General features: G+C 37.9%; 1 protein-coding gene across 3 annotated transcripts in view; it reads right to left on the reverse strand.

Moving 5' to 3' along the window:
- The window catches only part of PPARGC1A (PPARG coactivator 1 alpha), a 99,142-nt gene that overhangs the window by 39,262 nt on the left and 41,672 nt on the right, over window positions 1-18,208 (reverse strand). For all 3 annotated transcript variants that reach the window (XR_009701091.1, XM_061192134.1, XM_061192135.1), the window contains exon 3: window positions 2,074-2,268. Coding sequence is in view for 2 of the 3 variants with exons in the window: in XM_061192134.1 (XP_061048117.1) it covers window positions 2,074-2,268 (195 nt within the window). In the remaining variant the exon portion in view is untranslated. The remainder of the gene's footprint in view (window positions 1-2,073; window positions 2,269-18,208) is intronic.

The following is an 18,208-nucleotide window of genomic DNA, read 5'->3' on the forward strand; positions in this document are numbered from 1 at the left end:
GAAGAGTGGCCCCCGCTTGCCGCAACTAGAGAAAGCCCTCGCACAGAAACGAAGACCCAACACAGCCATAAATAAATTAATTAATTAATTAATTACATTAAAAAAAAAAAAAGTAAGAAAAAGTTTGGCATTACACTACAAACTGTGAAAGCGTTACCTTCTCCTACATTTGAGACTTAGTAGTATCTACCTTAATTTTTCTTTTAGATAAAGTAAGCCAGAAGAATCTTCCTAAAAGGATTTCCAAATACCTATGAGGTGAGAAAAGCTGCTTTACTAAATGAAGACTAGGGGATTTTGGGGGGGGGGGGGGCTGTACATTTCCCCCTCAATAACCCAAATGAATCAAGGGGCAATAAAGAAAAGATTCTGTTTTGAATCATGTTTCACAATCAAGTGTAAAACACTACTGATTCAAATAATATTTCAGATAAAAGAGTGGCTTTCACTAAAAAGAATTTTTAAGTAGGTAGAGTCCTGGCCTGTAGATCAAGAGATCTGGGTTCTGGCTTAGGCAAAGCATTTCCTCTCTTTTGACCTCTTTCTCTTCATTTGACTTGCTGGCCTTCCAGGACCTCCCTGATGGGATATGTAGTATGACTCTGAGTCAATAGCCCCTCCCAACTGAAACCACTGTGTGGATGAAAATCGTTGGGTATCCATGTAAAGAAATCAGAGTCTAGGGGCTTCCCTGGTGGCGCAGTGGTTAAGAATCTGCCTGCCAATGCAGGGGACATGGGTTCGAGCCCTGGTCTGGGAAGATCCCACATGCCGCAGAGCGGCTAGGCCCGTGAGCCACAAGTACTGAGCCTGCGCGTCTGGAGCCTGTGCTCCGCAATGGGAGAGGCCGCGACAGTGAGAGGCCCGCGCACCGCGATGAAGAGTGGCCCCCGCTCGCCGGAACTGGAGAAAGCCCTCACACAGAAACAAAGACCCAACATAGCCAAAAATAAATAAATAAATTTATTTAAAAAAAAAAAGAAATCAGAGTCTTAGGCAGCAAAGCCAATGACACTGGCACATGGAAAAACTGGGGAATACATATGTTACCATTGCTTATGAGATGTTCTCCTCTAAACCAGAAATCTCGAAATGGAAAGGCATATAAGGAGGGTCTCCACAGGTTTACATGGAATGCTTTTAACATATAGAAACTTAGAGACGGGAGAGAAACCACACCTAAATGGCAGGCCAAAGCACACTATTAAAGTTTGCAGGATGGCATTCCATGATTTACATTGCATGCTTTTACATCAGATTTATGGCAAATGACAAATGGCTACCATAGCTGAGAAGGTAAACTGTGTCTTAGAACTAATAAAATCCTGGTCGAGTACTGCACTGAAAAGAAAATTCACTCTTCATTGCCAATAAATCTACTCTTCATTGCCTACCATAAATTTAGGTAACTTAGGTGGCAAATGTGCTATTATTTTCCAGTCTTCGTAAGAATTATGGATCCAAAGCCTTGAAATACTGCATACTCTTTGATCTACCTTCTATTTCTAAAATAATATGCATGAGAATAAAACTACAAATACGTCAATTATCATACAGTTTATGATGGTGAAAAAAAATAAGAAAAAGACTAAATATCCCCACCATAAGGGATTGCTTAATAAATTAGCTCATCTCCAAACAATAAAATACTATGCAACCATTCAAAATTATGCATCTATTTAAAATTCACGAACATGTTCATGATATATCTTAAAACAAGAGATTTCAATAATTTTTGATACTAGAGATTATTTGAAATTACAGGTGAACTTTTTGTCTATTCTTTTTAGTTGTCTACATTTTCTAAGTTTCTAACCATAAACATCAATAATACTAAGATATAAAAACCTACAGAGGGTAGTTTTAAAAAACTGCAGTGAGACCACATGAAGACTGTATTATCAACATTTTTCAACACAGAATCACAGAATTTGCAACTCTGAGTGTGCTTGGGGATTATTTTGGCATCAGTCTAAATGAAAAATCCAAACCTTATTGTTACTACATCATACCCACGCAGCGGGTAGCCAGAGGCAATTCCAATTCCTGTTAAACAGTAGGAAGGGTTCTTACTAGAGACGGCTCTTCTGTCTCCTGAGGCGGAGGGGTGCCATCAGGCATGGAGGAAGGACTAGCCTCATTCTCGGTGGTCACATCTCCATCTGTCAGTGCATCAAATGAGGGCAATCCGTCTTCATCCACAGGGAGACTGTCCAGTGTCTCTGTGAGGACTGCTAGCAAGTTTGCCTCATTCTCTTCATCTATCTTCTGCAAAAAACAGTAAAACAGAAGAAGTCATGAGTTAGTTCACATTGGGAGATGAGTAAGCTATTAATCAGCATAGACTGAATATGTTACCCAAATGAATACGCGATACATGAAATTTGCAACGTCCGTGCCAGAACCCAAGATCACGTCTTCCTTAAATTCCAAATCCCTTTTGGTCTGAATCACGCAATCAATTAATACCTTTAGTGTACCAATCTCTGATTGTTGAGCTGTCCAATTTAGCTATTTATTGTGTCGGTGTTAACACTGCTAAATACGATTCTGTCTTGTTCACAGTCATTTTCCGTATATTTATGTCTTGTTTCCTTAACTAAAAGAGAAGATTTAGAGAATCTCAGGGCTTGAGAGCATTTTAATTATCATCTATTGCATCATCAGATATAGTGTTTCAATCTCCTGTACAGCATACCCACCAAAATGTTTAGATAACCCTCTGTTTGAACACCACCACAAACTGAAACTATACCAAGAAAAACTATACACTTCCATGGTTTCAATTATAATCTCATCACTGAACACTCCACAGACATTTATTTCTCTCCCTGACATCTCTCCCAACTTCAGCCATAAATCTATAACTGCTTACTGGACATTTCTACCTGATAAGAGCTCCCTTATCTCAAAATCCAAACTTAGGACCTTTTGTGGAAAAAAACCCAAAAAACCAAAAACAAAACCAAAAATCTTGCTGTTTCTCTTGACTTTCTGGGTTTGGATAACAATTCTTCAGACCCTAAACTCTGGAACCACCTTGAGTCCTCTGTACCTGGCCAGTCACTAAGTAGAGCCTTACTTTGTAACATCTCTTGAATGCATTCATTTCTTGTGACCAGGGGTACTTTCTAGGGCAACGTCGCCTCTAACAGGGGCTCTTGCAAACATGGTTTAACTCATTTTCCCACCTGCCACACTCATTTCCATCAACACATCCTTGGAAAGCTCATCTTCAGTTATTCATTGCACAAATATTTTTGAACACCTACTGTATTTCAGGGCCATGCTAAGTGTTGGAGACACAAGGAGAAACAAGACAAAACTCTGCCCCTCTGAGAACCCACCAGGGGAAGGAAAGAATCTGTAAACAATGTATCATAAAAGAGAATATTCATTTATTTCAGCACTCTGTAAAAAAAACTCAAGATCTTCCAAACTGGAGCTTATACCCCTTGTCTATAGGTCAATGTGCTATATTCTTATGTACCTGGGCAACCAGTGCCAATGCTGGGCATACAGTATAGACAGTCATTGATTACTCGCTGAATAATTCATTGGTCTGCATTTTTTTACCTAAAATATATGTTGTGTAGATCACTTTCTTTTCCTTCTTTTAGCACTTCACGTTGTCCAACCTGACCTGCTTCATAAGTCATTTTTTTAAGTTCTGTACGCTATGACATTAACAATATCAGCTAAATTATCCCACGCAGATTCTATTACAAAATACACCTAAGCTGCTGACATCTAACGAAGTCAGCAGTGCCACACTTCCTTTCTCTCTAGCACTGAACTCCAGTTAATTGACCTGACAAAATTACAAGAATCACAGAATAAGACAGCTAATCAGAAAATCAAATTGTATTACTAGAGAAATTAGGCAGGCGTTTATCACGTATACATTCTATTTTCACATAAAAATTGCTTTCCCTCCTTACTGATGATTCTCCATCCAGGAGGAAAACTATGAACGCCTTTCTGTTTTGGATTTAAGAAGGCAAGAAGAGCCATAGATACTCATGGTAGACTTTATTTGGCACTTTTAACATTTGTTTCCATCTCCCTAATGGCCCTGTACTTGACCTTGTGAGTCAAGTGGTTTGGGGCACACAGTGTGGAGTAACAATTCTAGGAGTTTTTAGACTCTAGTGTAGGTGGTAAACCCTAATCAGAAGGTGTGAAATGTTAACTTCAAAACTGCACCACTTCCTTCCATAAATTGGTCAATCCTTTAAAATCCAAATTGCTCAATTCAATAACAAGACTTTATTGAGCATCCCCCTCACCCTCAACTCTTCTGGACTCTGTCCATGTAACCTTAATAATAAAGATACTGAAATAATTTGCTCCTATTTTCTGCAGAGGATCATAATCTGGTATCCAAAGATGCCAATCTCTCCCTTTTAATTTTGATTTCGATTCTCCCACGTACCAAAAACCAAATTCAGGTTATTAAACTATTCTGAACAAAAGTTATATTTAAATGAAATATATACTATTTTAAATCATCTTAAAATAATATATATTTAAATGAAATATACATTATTTTAAATCATTTCAAAATCATCTCAAAATCTCAAAATCAGATTTACACTAATATAAGTATCCCCATATTGCCTAATAAATATAATCTTTGAAAATGTCTCAAGCACACACATGCATGCTTACACACACACACACACACGCACACACAAGCACACGCACAAGCACTTTCAATAAGTTGGACATTTTTTCCAGGTATCCCAGTTTTCAGAAAGGCTTACTTCACTGAAGTTCAAAAAGAGCTCAGGAAAAATAGTTAAGCATGTTTACCAGTAAATGAGTAATTTTGTTTACTCCAATTTGAATTTTGCGTTTGGCTTCCCAGCAATACTACAAGCCCCTATTTGCTTTCAATCACATAATACAATAGTGTCTTAGTTCTATCCCTAGTGTAAACAAACGACGATAATTCTAATCAAGTCAAAATGACAAAGAACACTTAAATTAACTAGTTTTCTTCAGTTCCTTTAATAAGCCTGGGTGAGTGTACACCAAATACAATGGCAGAAGTACTGGAGCTTGATAATGTCATAATTAATTTACAAGACTTGATTAAACCACCAACTGTTTAAAGTCTCCTCTCTCCTGAAACCACCATGGGAGGGGAGGGTTTGTGGAATGGAAGACTGGCATTGTGTGGGGGGGAGGGGGGAGAGGGAGGGGGGGGAGGGGGGAGGGGGAAGGGGATGGAGGAGGGGCAGGCTGGTCTTAAATCAGTATGGAACAGTGGGACTGTAATCATTATTTACAGGCAGTGTCCATTAGAAATAATTATTAAACCTTTTTATTATCATCCTTGTATATGTGTGACTCAGAGAGGTGCTCCAAGACCATTTGTTTTAATAAAGTTGTTCTTGAATTAAGGTAGAAACGAATGCTATGATTTCAAAATCTCTGTTTTCTTCCGTCATAGCAGACTGGGAAGAAAGTTTGATGACACTTCTGTGTTGAAGCTCAACAGATATTCGTACATGTAAAGTTGAGTGGACACTGTCCCTCATTCTGACAATTTCAATTAATTTGGCATGAGTTTCAACAATCGAACACCCCAGAGAAGGCAACGCATGTGACCAAAAGAACTCAAACAATTAATGTCACTTTCCATTATTGCTTCGGTCCCAATTTACAGAGCAAATAAATGAAAGTCGCTGCAGACAAAGCCCACTGGCCTACTAACACATGTCTGTTCACAGGGCATGGAAACAAATGAGTCAGGAAAAATGCCATTGCAAGATAACCTTTCCAAGACTCGGCTCTGATACTGCTTTCTAATTGTTCAAAATTACTGTTTTTATAAAAATATACTAATTAGCTCCATGTAAGTTAGGAAAAGAAAAGCAGTGCGGTGAAAAAGAGAGAGCAGATCACCAACTGGGTGGTGATCTACAGCTACACAAATAGCTCAGTCTCCTCTGGGGGCAGAAAGGCAGAAGTAAGGTTGGGAAGCAGACAAGGAACATTTCCATGTGGAACTCTGTGGCTATCAAGCCGCATTTCCCACGATGGGTTTCAACCTTGGCCTCTCCTTACGTAAAGGAAGTCCGCAGCTATTCTTCTGACCTAAATAAAGGTCCTTGTGACTGTAACACTTCAATCTCTAAGGGCTCTCCAGGAATAAAGAAGGCATAGCAACAAAAACTCACTCAAGGTGTAAAGAATTTCCAGTGACAGATACACATACATGTATACTAACAAACCACAATTCAGAATGTGCAACAAATCAGAAGCCATATCGTGTCCTTAATAAACGATAGTTCAGAACAGTCAATAAAACCAGAAGATTCATTACCTCTCTTTGGAACTGTCAGGTTCCTATATGAATTGCACTAAGTGTGATATAATTCAAAAGGTACAGTTGAAGGAAGGTAGATTCTGCCCCTTCACACACCCCAAGTCACCTCAAGATTGAAATTAGGGATCCAGTGTATAATATCTGGTCTTTGTTCCTTTGTGAGCAGTTGGCAAAAGGATCTTCCAACCAGTTACACATGGTGGGGTAGACAATGCATTCAACTCACCCAAATGCACACAGAGTGAATAAATCCACTAAATTAAGGAGGAGGTGAGGGACTCTGAGATGCCGACGCCTGAAGGGAGAAACACAGAGTGCAAAACTGCATGAGGTATCCCAAAGATTTTTAATGCAGACTATTCTGGAAGGACCATGTCCTGCTTATGATAGTAATTTTTTCCACATCTTGTAGAATTGCAGTTATACTCTGCATCCCCAGATTCTTACGCTCGCTTGATCTCTGTTTGATAAAAATAGTTTAATAGCCATTTAATCACAGCTTCATTATCTTAGCTCTCTTAATGTGAATTAGGCCAGGAGAATTCTTGCTTCCTCATTAGTCAAATCATCAATAAGAAAGGAAACAGTGGGGTCTTCTTATCATTCATTAATCAGTTTCAATACCTTAGGGGCTGTTTACTCCGAGATCAATCTGTGTGAGAGGTCACTTAACCTCTCTGAGCCTCTATTTTTTTACTATGTAAAATTTCGAGTTGTTATCTGCTGAATTCCTATTACAGAATTTTTCTGCACTCATGAGTAATAAGGAGAAAAAAAAAGAGTTGATAAAGGCCTGAGAATTCTTAAAGAAGGTGCTCAATAAACATCTCCTGTGTATACACCCATCATCTTGATTACCTGTATTTGAACTTCATTCTTTGAGCACGTTCTACTGCCGACTCTTAGCACTGGGCCAGCTTCCTCCCAAATTCCCAGCATGCCTTGGGCTTCCTTCTTGCCCCATCCTGCTGATTTGGAAGCAGCTAATGAAGACAAAATTAACTCCTACTTTAAGTGAGGCCTAATTAAGAAGGGAATTCTGCTAGAGTAACATCTGGTAATGTATTCTGAAGCCAAATATAAATGACATTTTTGGATTATCCACTATATTGGATTATTTGTTCCAATAGACCCCACCAGGAGTTGAAATAAATAAATAAGAAAGTGAATTTTATGATAGATTCAGGGGCTCAGATAAGGAATACAATTGATCATAGGCGTCCCTTTCCTGAATCACCATATATAAAGTGCTGTACCACTGTTTCATGCACAAAAAGGCAAAAAACGTTTGCATGTATCAAGGTTGGTTTTGATGTATAAAGTTTGATTCAAGATTTGCAAGAAGCTGAATTCAAAATAAAGAAAAAATTTTTCTTCTGAAATGAAATAAAAAAATAACAATTCAGATTAAACCCCTGAAATAGAATTTGAGGTTTTTAGTTTTTTAAAAAACCATTTTAATGAGGACAGATAACACTTCACTAATTGTTTATTGCACATGTCTTGCTCTGAGTAGTCTGAGTCTTTGCTGAAGAGGTTGTTAAATATTTTGAATACTATTTTCAAACAATTCTTTTTCCTTCTTTCTTCTCTTTCTCTCCTTGAATGCTCTACAATCCACTGTGGTTTTTCTTGTTTTGCTTACACCCAGGCATGGGTAACAACAGCGTGTCTGTCCACCTTCTCACACTCCAAATCGGGCAGAATCCCCACATGGCACTTCTTATAGGTTGCTAACTCTTACCCCATTCCATAGGAAGAGTCTCTGAAACACTCCACTAACTTTTTGCTTAGCATATGGAATAAAGGACTTTGAAAATGGGATGGTCACTTGAAGGCAGAAAAAAAAAAACAGCTTAAGAAATCTCAAGCATATATGTCCAGCAGAAAAATAATCAAGACAATAAAGACCACCTTACATCATATCACACATTTCTTATAAAAAATACTTTTTCATCTATTCATTTCTTACAAATACCCCAAAAGTTAGCTTATTCCTCTATTTTATTCCCAGGAGAGATACAATGAGTACATTAGGCGCCACTGTATTTGCCCTGTCAGATGCCAGAGTTGCTGGTTGTACGATATAGTGGCTAACAGGAAAAACACACATTTAAATTTCACTGTCTAGGCAACTCCCCATGAAACTATAGGCTACTTAAAATATCGTGTACGTAAATGTGTCTACACACACCACACCCCTCAACACATATAAGTCTGCATTTCAAGGACATATTTAAAACAGAATCTATGTATATGTGCATCTCAATCTCTTGAGTGTATTCTACATATTCAATTGTCATTGACTGTGTAAGTGTATAATCAGTGCATGTATTCTTCCTCCCAGTTATCCACTCTAACTGAAGAAAGCAATGAACAAAAACTGAAGATAACTCCTGCAAAAATAAAATAAAATAAGGATCAAGCGGAAATAAATACAAGCAAAACTGAAGGATTCCCTCCGTAGATATATTTACCTGTGGGAGTCCATTCAATTCCTGTTAATACTTACACTCCTATTTAAGCAGGCATAAAATTTAGGTTCACATCTGCACTTAGGCTCTATACTAACTTATTAGCTTATATCACACACTCATGAGTTAATAAGCATGTCCTGAACATATGGAGTTCATTATTCTGAAGAGGTCACATGAGCCAAAAGTGTAAATACAGAAGTTCAAGAGAAAGGCCAAAGAAAATCCTGGTTGATGCACTCAAAATGAGCTAGCTAAGGGGTGGGCGGGGGAGATGTTTCATGTCTAGTCCTCACACTATATAGAGGAAGCAACTGGGTTGTGCCATCAAACAGGAGGCTTAATAGACCTGAAAAGAACCAGTAAGGCATTCCATTTGTCCTCAAGTTTAAACCAAGAGAGAAACTGGGCAGGTTATAAGAACACCAGACTGGAAGTCAAGAGAATGGATCTTAGTCCCATTTGGACCACCAGCTATCTGTATGGCTTAAGTCAAACAACTCAATTCCGGCTGCCCTGCACATGCTAGAATGATCATTCTATAGGCTCCCAACTGGCTTCCTGTTTTCACCCTTGCCACTTGCCACCCCATCCCAATAGTCCATTCTCAACCCAGAAGACAGTGATCCTGATAAAACTTGAGTCTTATCTTGCCTCAATTTTGACCACGCCCTCCATGGCTTCCCACGTCTCTAAGAGTAAGAGTCAAAGTTCTAAGAGTGACCTACCAGCCTAGGATCACCATATAATTTAACATCCAAGCCAGAACACTTTTGAGAGTGACTGGGAATAATCAACAATCAACCACTGGGGGCTTAACCCAGACTACTGCAGGCTGAGATGCATTGTTGGTTGCCCTATATTAGACCCATATACTCTGATGCTCTCAACACCCCCATTTATCAGGCTGAATCCTTTCCAAACACTCTGAGCTCCTAACTAGATCACAAAAATGCCAGGCATTCCTCTGCCCCAAGGCTCTGCACCTGCCATTTCCCCTTTCTAGAAGGCGCTTCTGCCAGAAGGCCACATGGCTTGCCCCCTTTATCCCCTTATTTACTCAGATGTTACCTTCTCAGTGAGACCCTCCTAACTACTCCAAACACAGTCTATCCACCTTCCTGGTTTATTTTTCCCTTTGAAACTTACTGCTTAACTGAAACTTAACTCAGTATATATTTTAATGACAATTGTTCATGGCCTGTGTAAAATAGAAGCCCTGCAAGGTCCATCTGATTGCTGGTTAAAACATGTGACATATAGTAGAAGCTTAATTAAAATGAATCAGTAATAACTAAAAAGTCTAACCAGTTCTAAGAATATAATGTGACTTTTCATCCTCCTTTTGTTATTGCCACTGTTGTATCCTCTGTAATTCCCACCTCTTCTCACCCTCAGCAGATTTGTCTTGATAATAATGTTTATCTTAGGCTCTGATTTAAAATAGCTTCCATTCATTTCTCATGCATTTTTTGTAAATCCATCTTTTGTAAAGGAAGTGTTTGGGATGGGTCTTGTAAATGTAGAGATTTACTCTCACCAATTCTGGTGTTTGGAAAGATACGCGAATGCATTATTAAGCAATTAATTCGCAAATATCTCAAAAGAGCCAAGAGAAAAATCATGCCAGACCAACTAACTATCTGTCCATGCAGGAGCATCAGGCTCACTAATCAAGAGAAAACAATTGACATAATCTATCTGGATTAGAGTGAGCTTCTTTATTTCATACCTTATAACATACTTGTCTACAAGCTGGGAATATATATTACTCTTAGCCAGAGGGTTTTTCAAACTGTGTTCCATGGAACCTTGGACATCAGTACAGTTACTACAAGGATTGATTGTAAATATTTTAGTATATAATATATTTTATATAATTGAATTCATATACAAATATAAATAATTTGCTTTTAGAAAGCAAAATGTACATTCAATTGTGTTATGTATCTTATCATTAACACAGTGGAGACCACCACTGCCTTAACCTGCCAAGTTGAATCATTTGGTGTTGGTCTCAAGATTTTAAAATATCTTGAGATGTGCACATGAGCAGTTTAAAACCTGAAGCCATTTACAAATACTCCTTTCTATGAAGCAGCGTTTTCTCCATCCTCTTCAATCAAAACAAAGTACAAAATAATCAGTTGCTAAGATTGCTATAACATACCAATCATTATCTTATAACCCAACTTCACTTTTTTATGTTCATTTAAATAGTATCAAAAATATTATGACATATAAATGTTATTTTGATTTAAAAAATAGTAAACAGCAGCTGACCTTTACTGAGGGCTTCTCATGCGCATGGTGCTGAGTTAATTTCTTTATGCATATTATTTCATTTAAACCACCATTAACCCTAGTAGTAGCCCCAAACTCATGTGGCTAATAAGAAGCAGAGTTGGATATCAAAACAGATACATCTGATAAAAACTTGTTCTCCCTCCCTTTCTTTACATGTTGGGATTTTACGGAAGAAATTATTAGAACAAAAATGAAAGTGGGCATGGGCTAGTCTAATCTATATTCACATTTGGGGGGTACAAAATGAGTTGGAAAGACATGTCAGTTCATTATCAACAGGTAGGGACTAAGGTGAAGAAATATAGTTACATCCCATGAAGCAGAGTTGGCCTTCCATGTAGAAAGAGGCGGTTTCTCTGAGATTGCTTCTTACTATCTACTGCTGGCCCAGTGTTACTGCCTATCTTTAGTCCTACTGGGTGTGATTTTCTCTTCGATTAGAATGATCTCCCCTTTCCCCTTTATTTTTTTTCATATCTCTGACTCCCACCTCAAAGCCTATTATAAGTGGTCCTTCTTTAATGAAAAGTTTTTCAACAAATCCAACCCATACTGGTGTCTTCAAGCCTTTATAAGAGTAACCTGGATCCCTGGTTAGAAATACAGATTTCTGGATCCCACCACATACCATCAAATCAAAATATCTAGATCAGTGTTTCTCAGCTTTGGCACAATTGACATTTTGGATCAGATCATTCTTTGCTCTAGGGGGCTGCCCTGTGCCCTGTAGGTTGTTTCACAGCTTCCCTGACCACTACCTATTTAGATGCCTATAGCACCTCTCCAATTGTGACAACCAAAATTGTCTCCAGATATTGCCAAATATTTGCCAGGAGGCAAAACTTCCCCCGTTTGAGAACAATTTCCCTAGAGAAACAGTCCAGGATTCTGTAGTTTTGATAAGCACACCAAGTGATTCTGATAATCATGCAAGTTTGGGTAAGTTGCTATTTTGTGCCTGTTGAGAAATGTATAAATCAAGTTAGAATATACGATTCCACGTATGCTAGATTGATCTCTTCTCACACATGCAATTCTAGTAGTGCCTAATAGTTATTAATAACATTTTTAATTTATTCTATGTGAATGCTTATTTCTAATATTTTACATTAATGTGCCTAGGTGCTTTACAGCCTTACTCCCCGAATTTCTTTTGGATTAGTTCTACGGCATTTTACTCTCTTTATTACCAATCACTCTCCTCTTTCTTCAGCATTTTCTGACCATCATCATTATCATAAAGTTCATTTTAGTTTTGTAGCCTATTTGATTACACAGGCTAGATGCCAAATGATTCTTGAGGATTTTCTTCTATATACTTTCACAGAGTTCTTAAATATTTCTAGACTTCTTAAGATTTTTTTAAAGATCAAAAGCACATAAAAGCCTTGTAAGATTTTCATGTTCTTATGAAAGAGGCAGTGAGGCAAAATATAGATTCTGAAGTTAGATTGCCTGAGTTGGGATCCTGAATTCATCCTTACAAGGTATGTAACCTTCAGCAAGTTACTTAACCTCTCCGTGTCTCAGATTTCATGTCTGAGAAGTGCGTTATAATAATGACTTACAGGGACTTCCCTTGTGGCGCAGTGGTTAAGATTCTGCACCCCCAATTCAGGGGGCCCGGGTTCAATCCCTGGTCAGGGAACTAAATCCCACAGGTATGCTGCAACTAAGAGTTCACATGCCACAACTAAGGAGCCACCCAGCACAGCCAAATAAATAAATATTAAAAAAAAATTTTTTAGGGCTTCCCTGGTGGCGCAGTGGTTGGGAACCTGCCTGCCAATGCAGGGAACAGGGGTTCGAGCCCTGGTCTGGGAAGATCTCACATGCCGCGGAGCAGCTGGGCCCGTGAGCCACAATTACTGAGCCTGCGCGTCTGGAGCCTGTGCTCCGCAACAAGAGAGGCCGCGATAGTGAGAGGCCCGCGCACCGCGATGAAGAGTGGCCCCCGCTTGCCACAACTAGAGAAAGCCCTCGCACAGAAACGAAGACCCAACACAGCCATAAATAAATGAATAAATATTTTAAAAAAAAATTTTTTTTTAATTAAAAAAATAAATAAAACTCTGGGCTTAATTTAAAAGAAAAATAATAAGACTTACATTGTAGGGTTATTTTGAGACTCAGTTGTGCTAATCCATGCATATCATGTAGAACAGTGCCTGATATATAGTAACGACTTATGTTTGCTATTATTAATATTATCATTATTATTGTCCTCATGCACTAGATTGAGTTCAAAATAACTGAGACCAAATATAAATTTGCTGAAAAAATAATATGAAGGAACACAGAGTAGACTTTGACGTAGGGATAGAGTATAAACAAATGAAGGGAAATGGAAAGAACATTCTACTCAATAAACTGACACACTATAGAGATTAGAAATGTGGCATCAAAATTATTAAATACACGAATGCTCAGAAATCCTTACAATTTGTATAAAGGTCATTGCCTACCTGTTACTTGTTAAGGCTGATATGTCCGAGTTAACAGGCATGGTTTGACATAATCCCTGGATGCTTGCATGTTTATTACATGAAGTGATCACCTGAAATCCATATCAAGCTGAACTCTGATATCTACACTTGACATACACTCGTGCACACACAGGCATAAATACCATATTTATGTGCATGTTTATAAATGTATGTTTTTATTACTTACACATATTTATTGAGTGACTACTACATGCTATAATCGTTTTTCTAGAAACTTACATTTTAGTTTGGTAGAGAGAAGATGGCAGACCATCCAAAGATTAGACTAATATATACAGATATGTATAAATATATATATACATATATAATATATAAATAATATAGAGTATATATACATATTACACAGAGAGAGTACATATATATATAGAGAGAATATATTTGGTTCATTTATATATATACATATATGTAATATATACATACATAGAGAGAAGGAGACAAAATATTTGGAGTATATAAAGAATGGAATATGTGTGTGTGTGTGTGTATATTTATAGTGTAGACGCATATATATACCGTATTGTGTATGTGTGTGTGTGTATGAGAGAGAGAGAGAGAGAGAAAGCATTTGAAGTAGCAAGCCATAATACCTGAGAAAGAAATATTTTAGGCAAAGGACAGAGTAAGTACAAAGGTCCTGAGGTACAAACTTGCAGTGAGTAAGATATTAATTTTTCCACGGTTTACATATTGGCAGAAGGGTGAGGGAGGTAATATTGAAAATATTTAACAAACATTCCACAAGAGCATTGATCAATCAGAACAGCAGCACTAGGACTTCAGAGAGGAGGCTTACTCTAAATGACTCATAAAGTTTTACTTTTTTAAATTAGCAGATTATACTAACCCTGGGCATAAGCAATGTTTTTTAGATTGACTCTGTAAGAAACATTTATAATAATTTTCCATTACAACTAATAAATTCTCTCTAATATAGTACATTTTCTGCCCCAAAGAAGTGCTTAGAAGGCACCATTACAGAGGCCAATGCAAAGCTATTTGTTCCTAAAGACTTAGCACCACGAGCTATGTGTGCAAAACGTGCAGCTGCAGATGCCTGGCACCTGGATCTAGATGGTATATTAAGGTTGGGGACGCCAAGATGCAGGCGATGTCAAATGATCTGATTACTGCAATATTCTGGCAATAGCGTTAAAATGAGAGAAAACTGTCTCAAGGTAGTTAGAAGCTAATCAGAGGCAAGGCTGTCCTCTCTATGGGGCCATCTAGGGTGAAGGAAATCAAAGTGTACATCCTGATAATCCTCTGTGCCACTCCTGGCCTGTCCCCAAGAGAATAGGAGCCATTTAGATCCTGGGATTGGACCTTAGACTCCTTGAGCACCTTTCATTTTCCATTAAAGTGTTCCTGCACAGAGTAGTGGGTTGTCAATAAATACTTGCCAAATAAATACAATATGAGAAGTTCATCTTTTCAGTGACTTTGTAGCTAAGTATTTCACATAAGTTTGGGTTTCCAAAGCATCTGAGTAAGTCTGCAATCTCCTAGGATTTAGAGATTGAGCTTCTCTTAATGCCAGACTGAGTGCAACCCTCCTGAAAAATCTTTAAATACTTTATACTGAACTCCTTCTGGATACAGGATCATTCATGATGGTCAGCGACTTATATGCATACCCAGTTAGCACGCACAGCAGTGTAGCCTAGGACATCCAGTTAGACAAAGTGGCTAATAACACCAAAGGTAACATATTCAAAAGTGGCCTTGACAACTGTATTTTTAAAAGTGTATGTGCCTTTAACAACATGGGAAATGACAAGAGAAGTACAAACCAAACTGGATACAAATTCGAGAGTTACAGAAAGGAGAAAACAAGCCTCATATAATGATAGAACATAGTAACAGAAATACCAAACAGTAAGAGCTAAAAGGGTCAACTCATCCAGCCACATGATTTTGGAGATTAGACGACTGACCCCCAGAGGGTTAAACAGACTTTCTCAAGGCCAATTAGTAACTGATCTAAATCTATACTTGTTTGTGGCCTATGGTTTCCTTATTTTTTCTACTATACTATGTTGTTTGCCAGGAGAATTAAAGGAAATAATAGCAAAGAATCTTTCTCATGCACTTGCCACTTTATTCTTTAGGCCTCAACATTGTTTAAAATATTGTAAATGGCAGTGTGTACATGTCAATCCCAAACTCCCTAACTATCCCTCCCCTCCCCACCCTTCCCCCACCTGGTAACCATAAGTTCCTTCTCTGAGTCTGTGAGTCTGTTTCTGTTTTGTAAATGAGTTCATTTGTATCCTTTCTTTTTAGATTCCACATGTAAGGGATATCATACATATTTCTCTTTCTCTGTAAACACTGCTATATTTAAGATGGATAACAAACAAGGACCTACTGTAGAGCACAGGCAACTCTGATCAATGTTATGTGGTAGCCTGGATGGGAGAGGAGTTTGGGGGAGAATGGATACGTGTATATGTATGGCTGAGTCGCTTCGCTGTGCACCTGAAACTATCACAACATTGTTAATCAGCTATACCCCAATATAAAATAAAAAGTTTAAAAAAATAAAAATAAAATATCGTAAATGGAAAGTTCCCGTTTCAGTCCTCTATAGAAATGCTGGACTACAATTCAGTTCCATGTCTGTGCTTTTCAATAGACCTTCTTGGGAATAGGAATCATGATGTGCATGTCAAACTGAGTGTCAAAAAATGTTAACGAATATTTATTGAGTATCTACTAATGTGCCAGGCATTCTTGACAGCGGGAATATGGACAAAATAATTAAAAATGAACAAAGTAATTAAATGTCCCTGCCCTCACAGAGCTTATTCTAGCAAGGGAAGACAGATGATTAACAAAATAAATTACTGTAAATGAAGTAAACAATTGTGAGGAATAAATGACTAGATAAAATAATAAGAATTCCACTTTTATTCAAGAAACGCCAAATATTTTTAAAAATCAGATTTATTTACAAAACAGGGCATGACTTTTCCTTAGAAAATATTTCATACTGGGATAACATAGAAACACTTAAACTATTGAAAATATAATTCTTAGTACAAAAACTTGACTCAAAGAAAAGTTTCCTGCTGTCTTTCACACAAAATAAAAGGTATCTGGGAGTCTCAACTTTGGCTACATATTAGAATCACATGAGCATTTAAAAAAATATTTATGCTTGACACCCCCCTATCCCCACCCCCAGAGCAACTAAATCAGTATCTTTGGAAGTAGGAGTTAGTATTTTTATAAAGCTCCTCTGGCAGGATTCGGGAGCCAGGACTTAATGGTAGAGTCTTTGAGGAAAGGTGAAAATACTTGCTATGATCTATATTTCATGGGCTTTTCCATCAGTGCAGGCCAGTGTCCCACAGTGAGTCGCCCTGAATTCTCACATGTTCCACAGAATGTGGATGCTTCACCTTCATCCAGCGCACTTCAAATCTGGCCCCTTTGCTAGGTGAGGCTTTCTTTCCTGGGTCCTGTTCTCATTTCAATTTCCCACTCAGACTAGGAGCTGAGAGTGTGACCTTTGAATCCCTGGGTTAGTTCTGTCAGTATCTCTCTCCAGCACTGGATCCTTCTTTAGTACTCGTAAGTCCATCAAATAGATCTTTTTGGCATGTGGCAGGGATAACCACCAGCCAAGAGTCTCATTGCTATGACTGTTGCCATCATACTGGATCCCTTCTTTAAAAAAAAAATCATCACAGATCACGTTAGAGTGGCCTCTGGCTATAGGCTGGGCAGGCGATGAAAGCTTGGGTTTCAAGTAAAAAGATGTCCAGGAGAACACACACAGTGACATGCTACATCCATGAAAATGATGATACAGATGTATATCATTAAAATGAAATGTACCCATTAAATACTATTAAATCAATAAAGAAATTTAGCAAATAGCACTTGTTCAGCCCATGATCTATGCATGTATATGGGGGAAACATCTGAAAGAATAAACACCAAAAATTATAAGGAAGTGAGACTTCAGATGACTTTAGTTCAATTTGTCTTTTCTCTAATCGTTCTGTAATGATCACTTTTGTATTTATAAAATAAAAACATAAAAACAAAAAGCATGTGTAGTAATGTGATAAAAGGGACAAGAGAAAAAGCTTAAGTGTGATTAAAGAGTTAATCCAGATCAGTCCAGGTCTACTCAGCTTTGCGGCTCTGGCTTAGAATCTGCCTTCCTTGGACCTTAATTTTCTCAACTGTAAAATGGCAGCAGTGAAATATGCCCTGGTTATTCCTGAAGGTTACTGGAAGTGGAAACATTGTAATACCTATGTGTTTTGAGGAAGAGTTGAGAAGCAATACACAAAAATGTAGTGCTAAAGGTACATGCATGTCAGATAAAATCATTCAAACACTATTTACTGAATTTGCAATATACTTCCATAGTTGAATACTTTATTTAAATTTAGTTCTTCCTCACAACACCCCACAATATCAAGCAGACTATAGCAACCTGTATAAGAACAATGACAGAATTGGCTGAACCAGGACAAAAGTATCATTAAAAAAAATAAAGTACCACTGAGTCATAGGCAATATAAACAGGGGGTATATAGGAAAAGAAAAGGTTATTGTGTTGGAAG

Source organism: Eubalaena glacialis, chromosome 5 (assembly GCF_028564815.1).
Source record: "Eubalaena glacialis isolate mEubGla1 chromosome 5, mEubGla1.1.hap2.+ XY, whole genome shotgun sequence".
In the NCBI taxonomy this organism is placed as follows: domain Eukaryota; kingdom Metazoa; phylum Chordata; class Mammalia; order Artiodactyla; family Balaenidae; genus Eubalaena; species Eubalaena glacialis.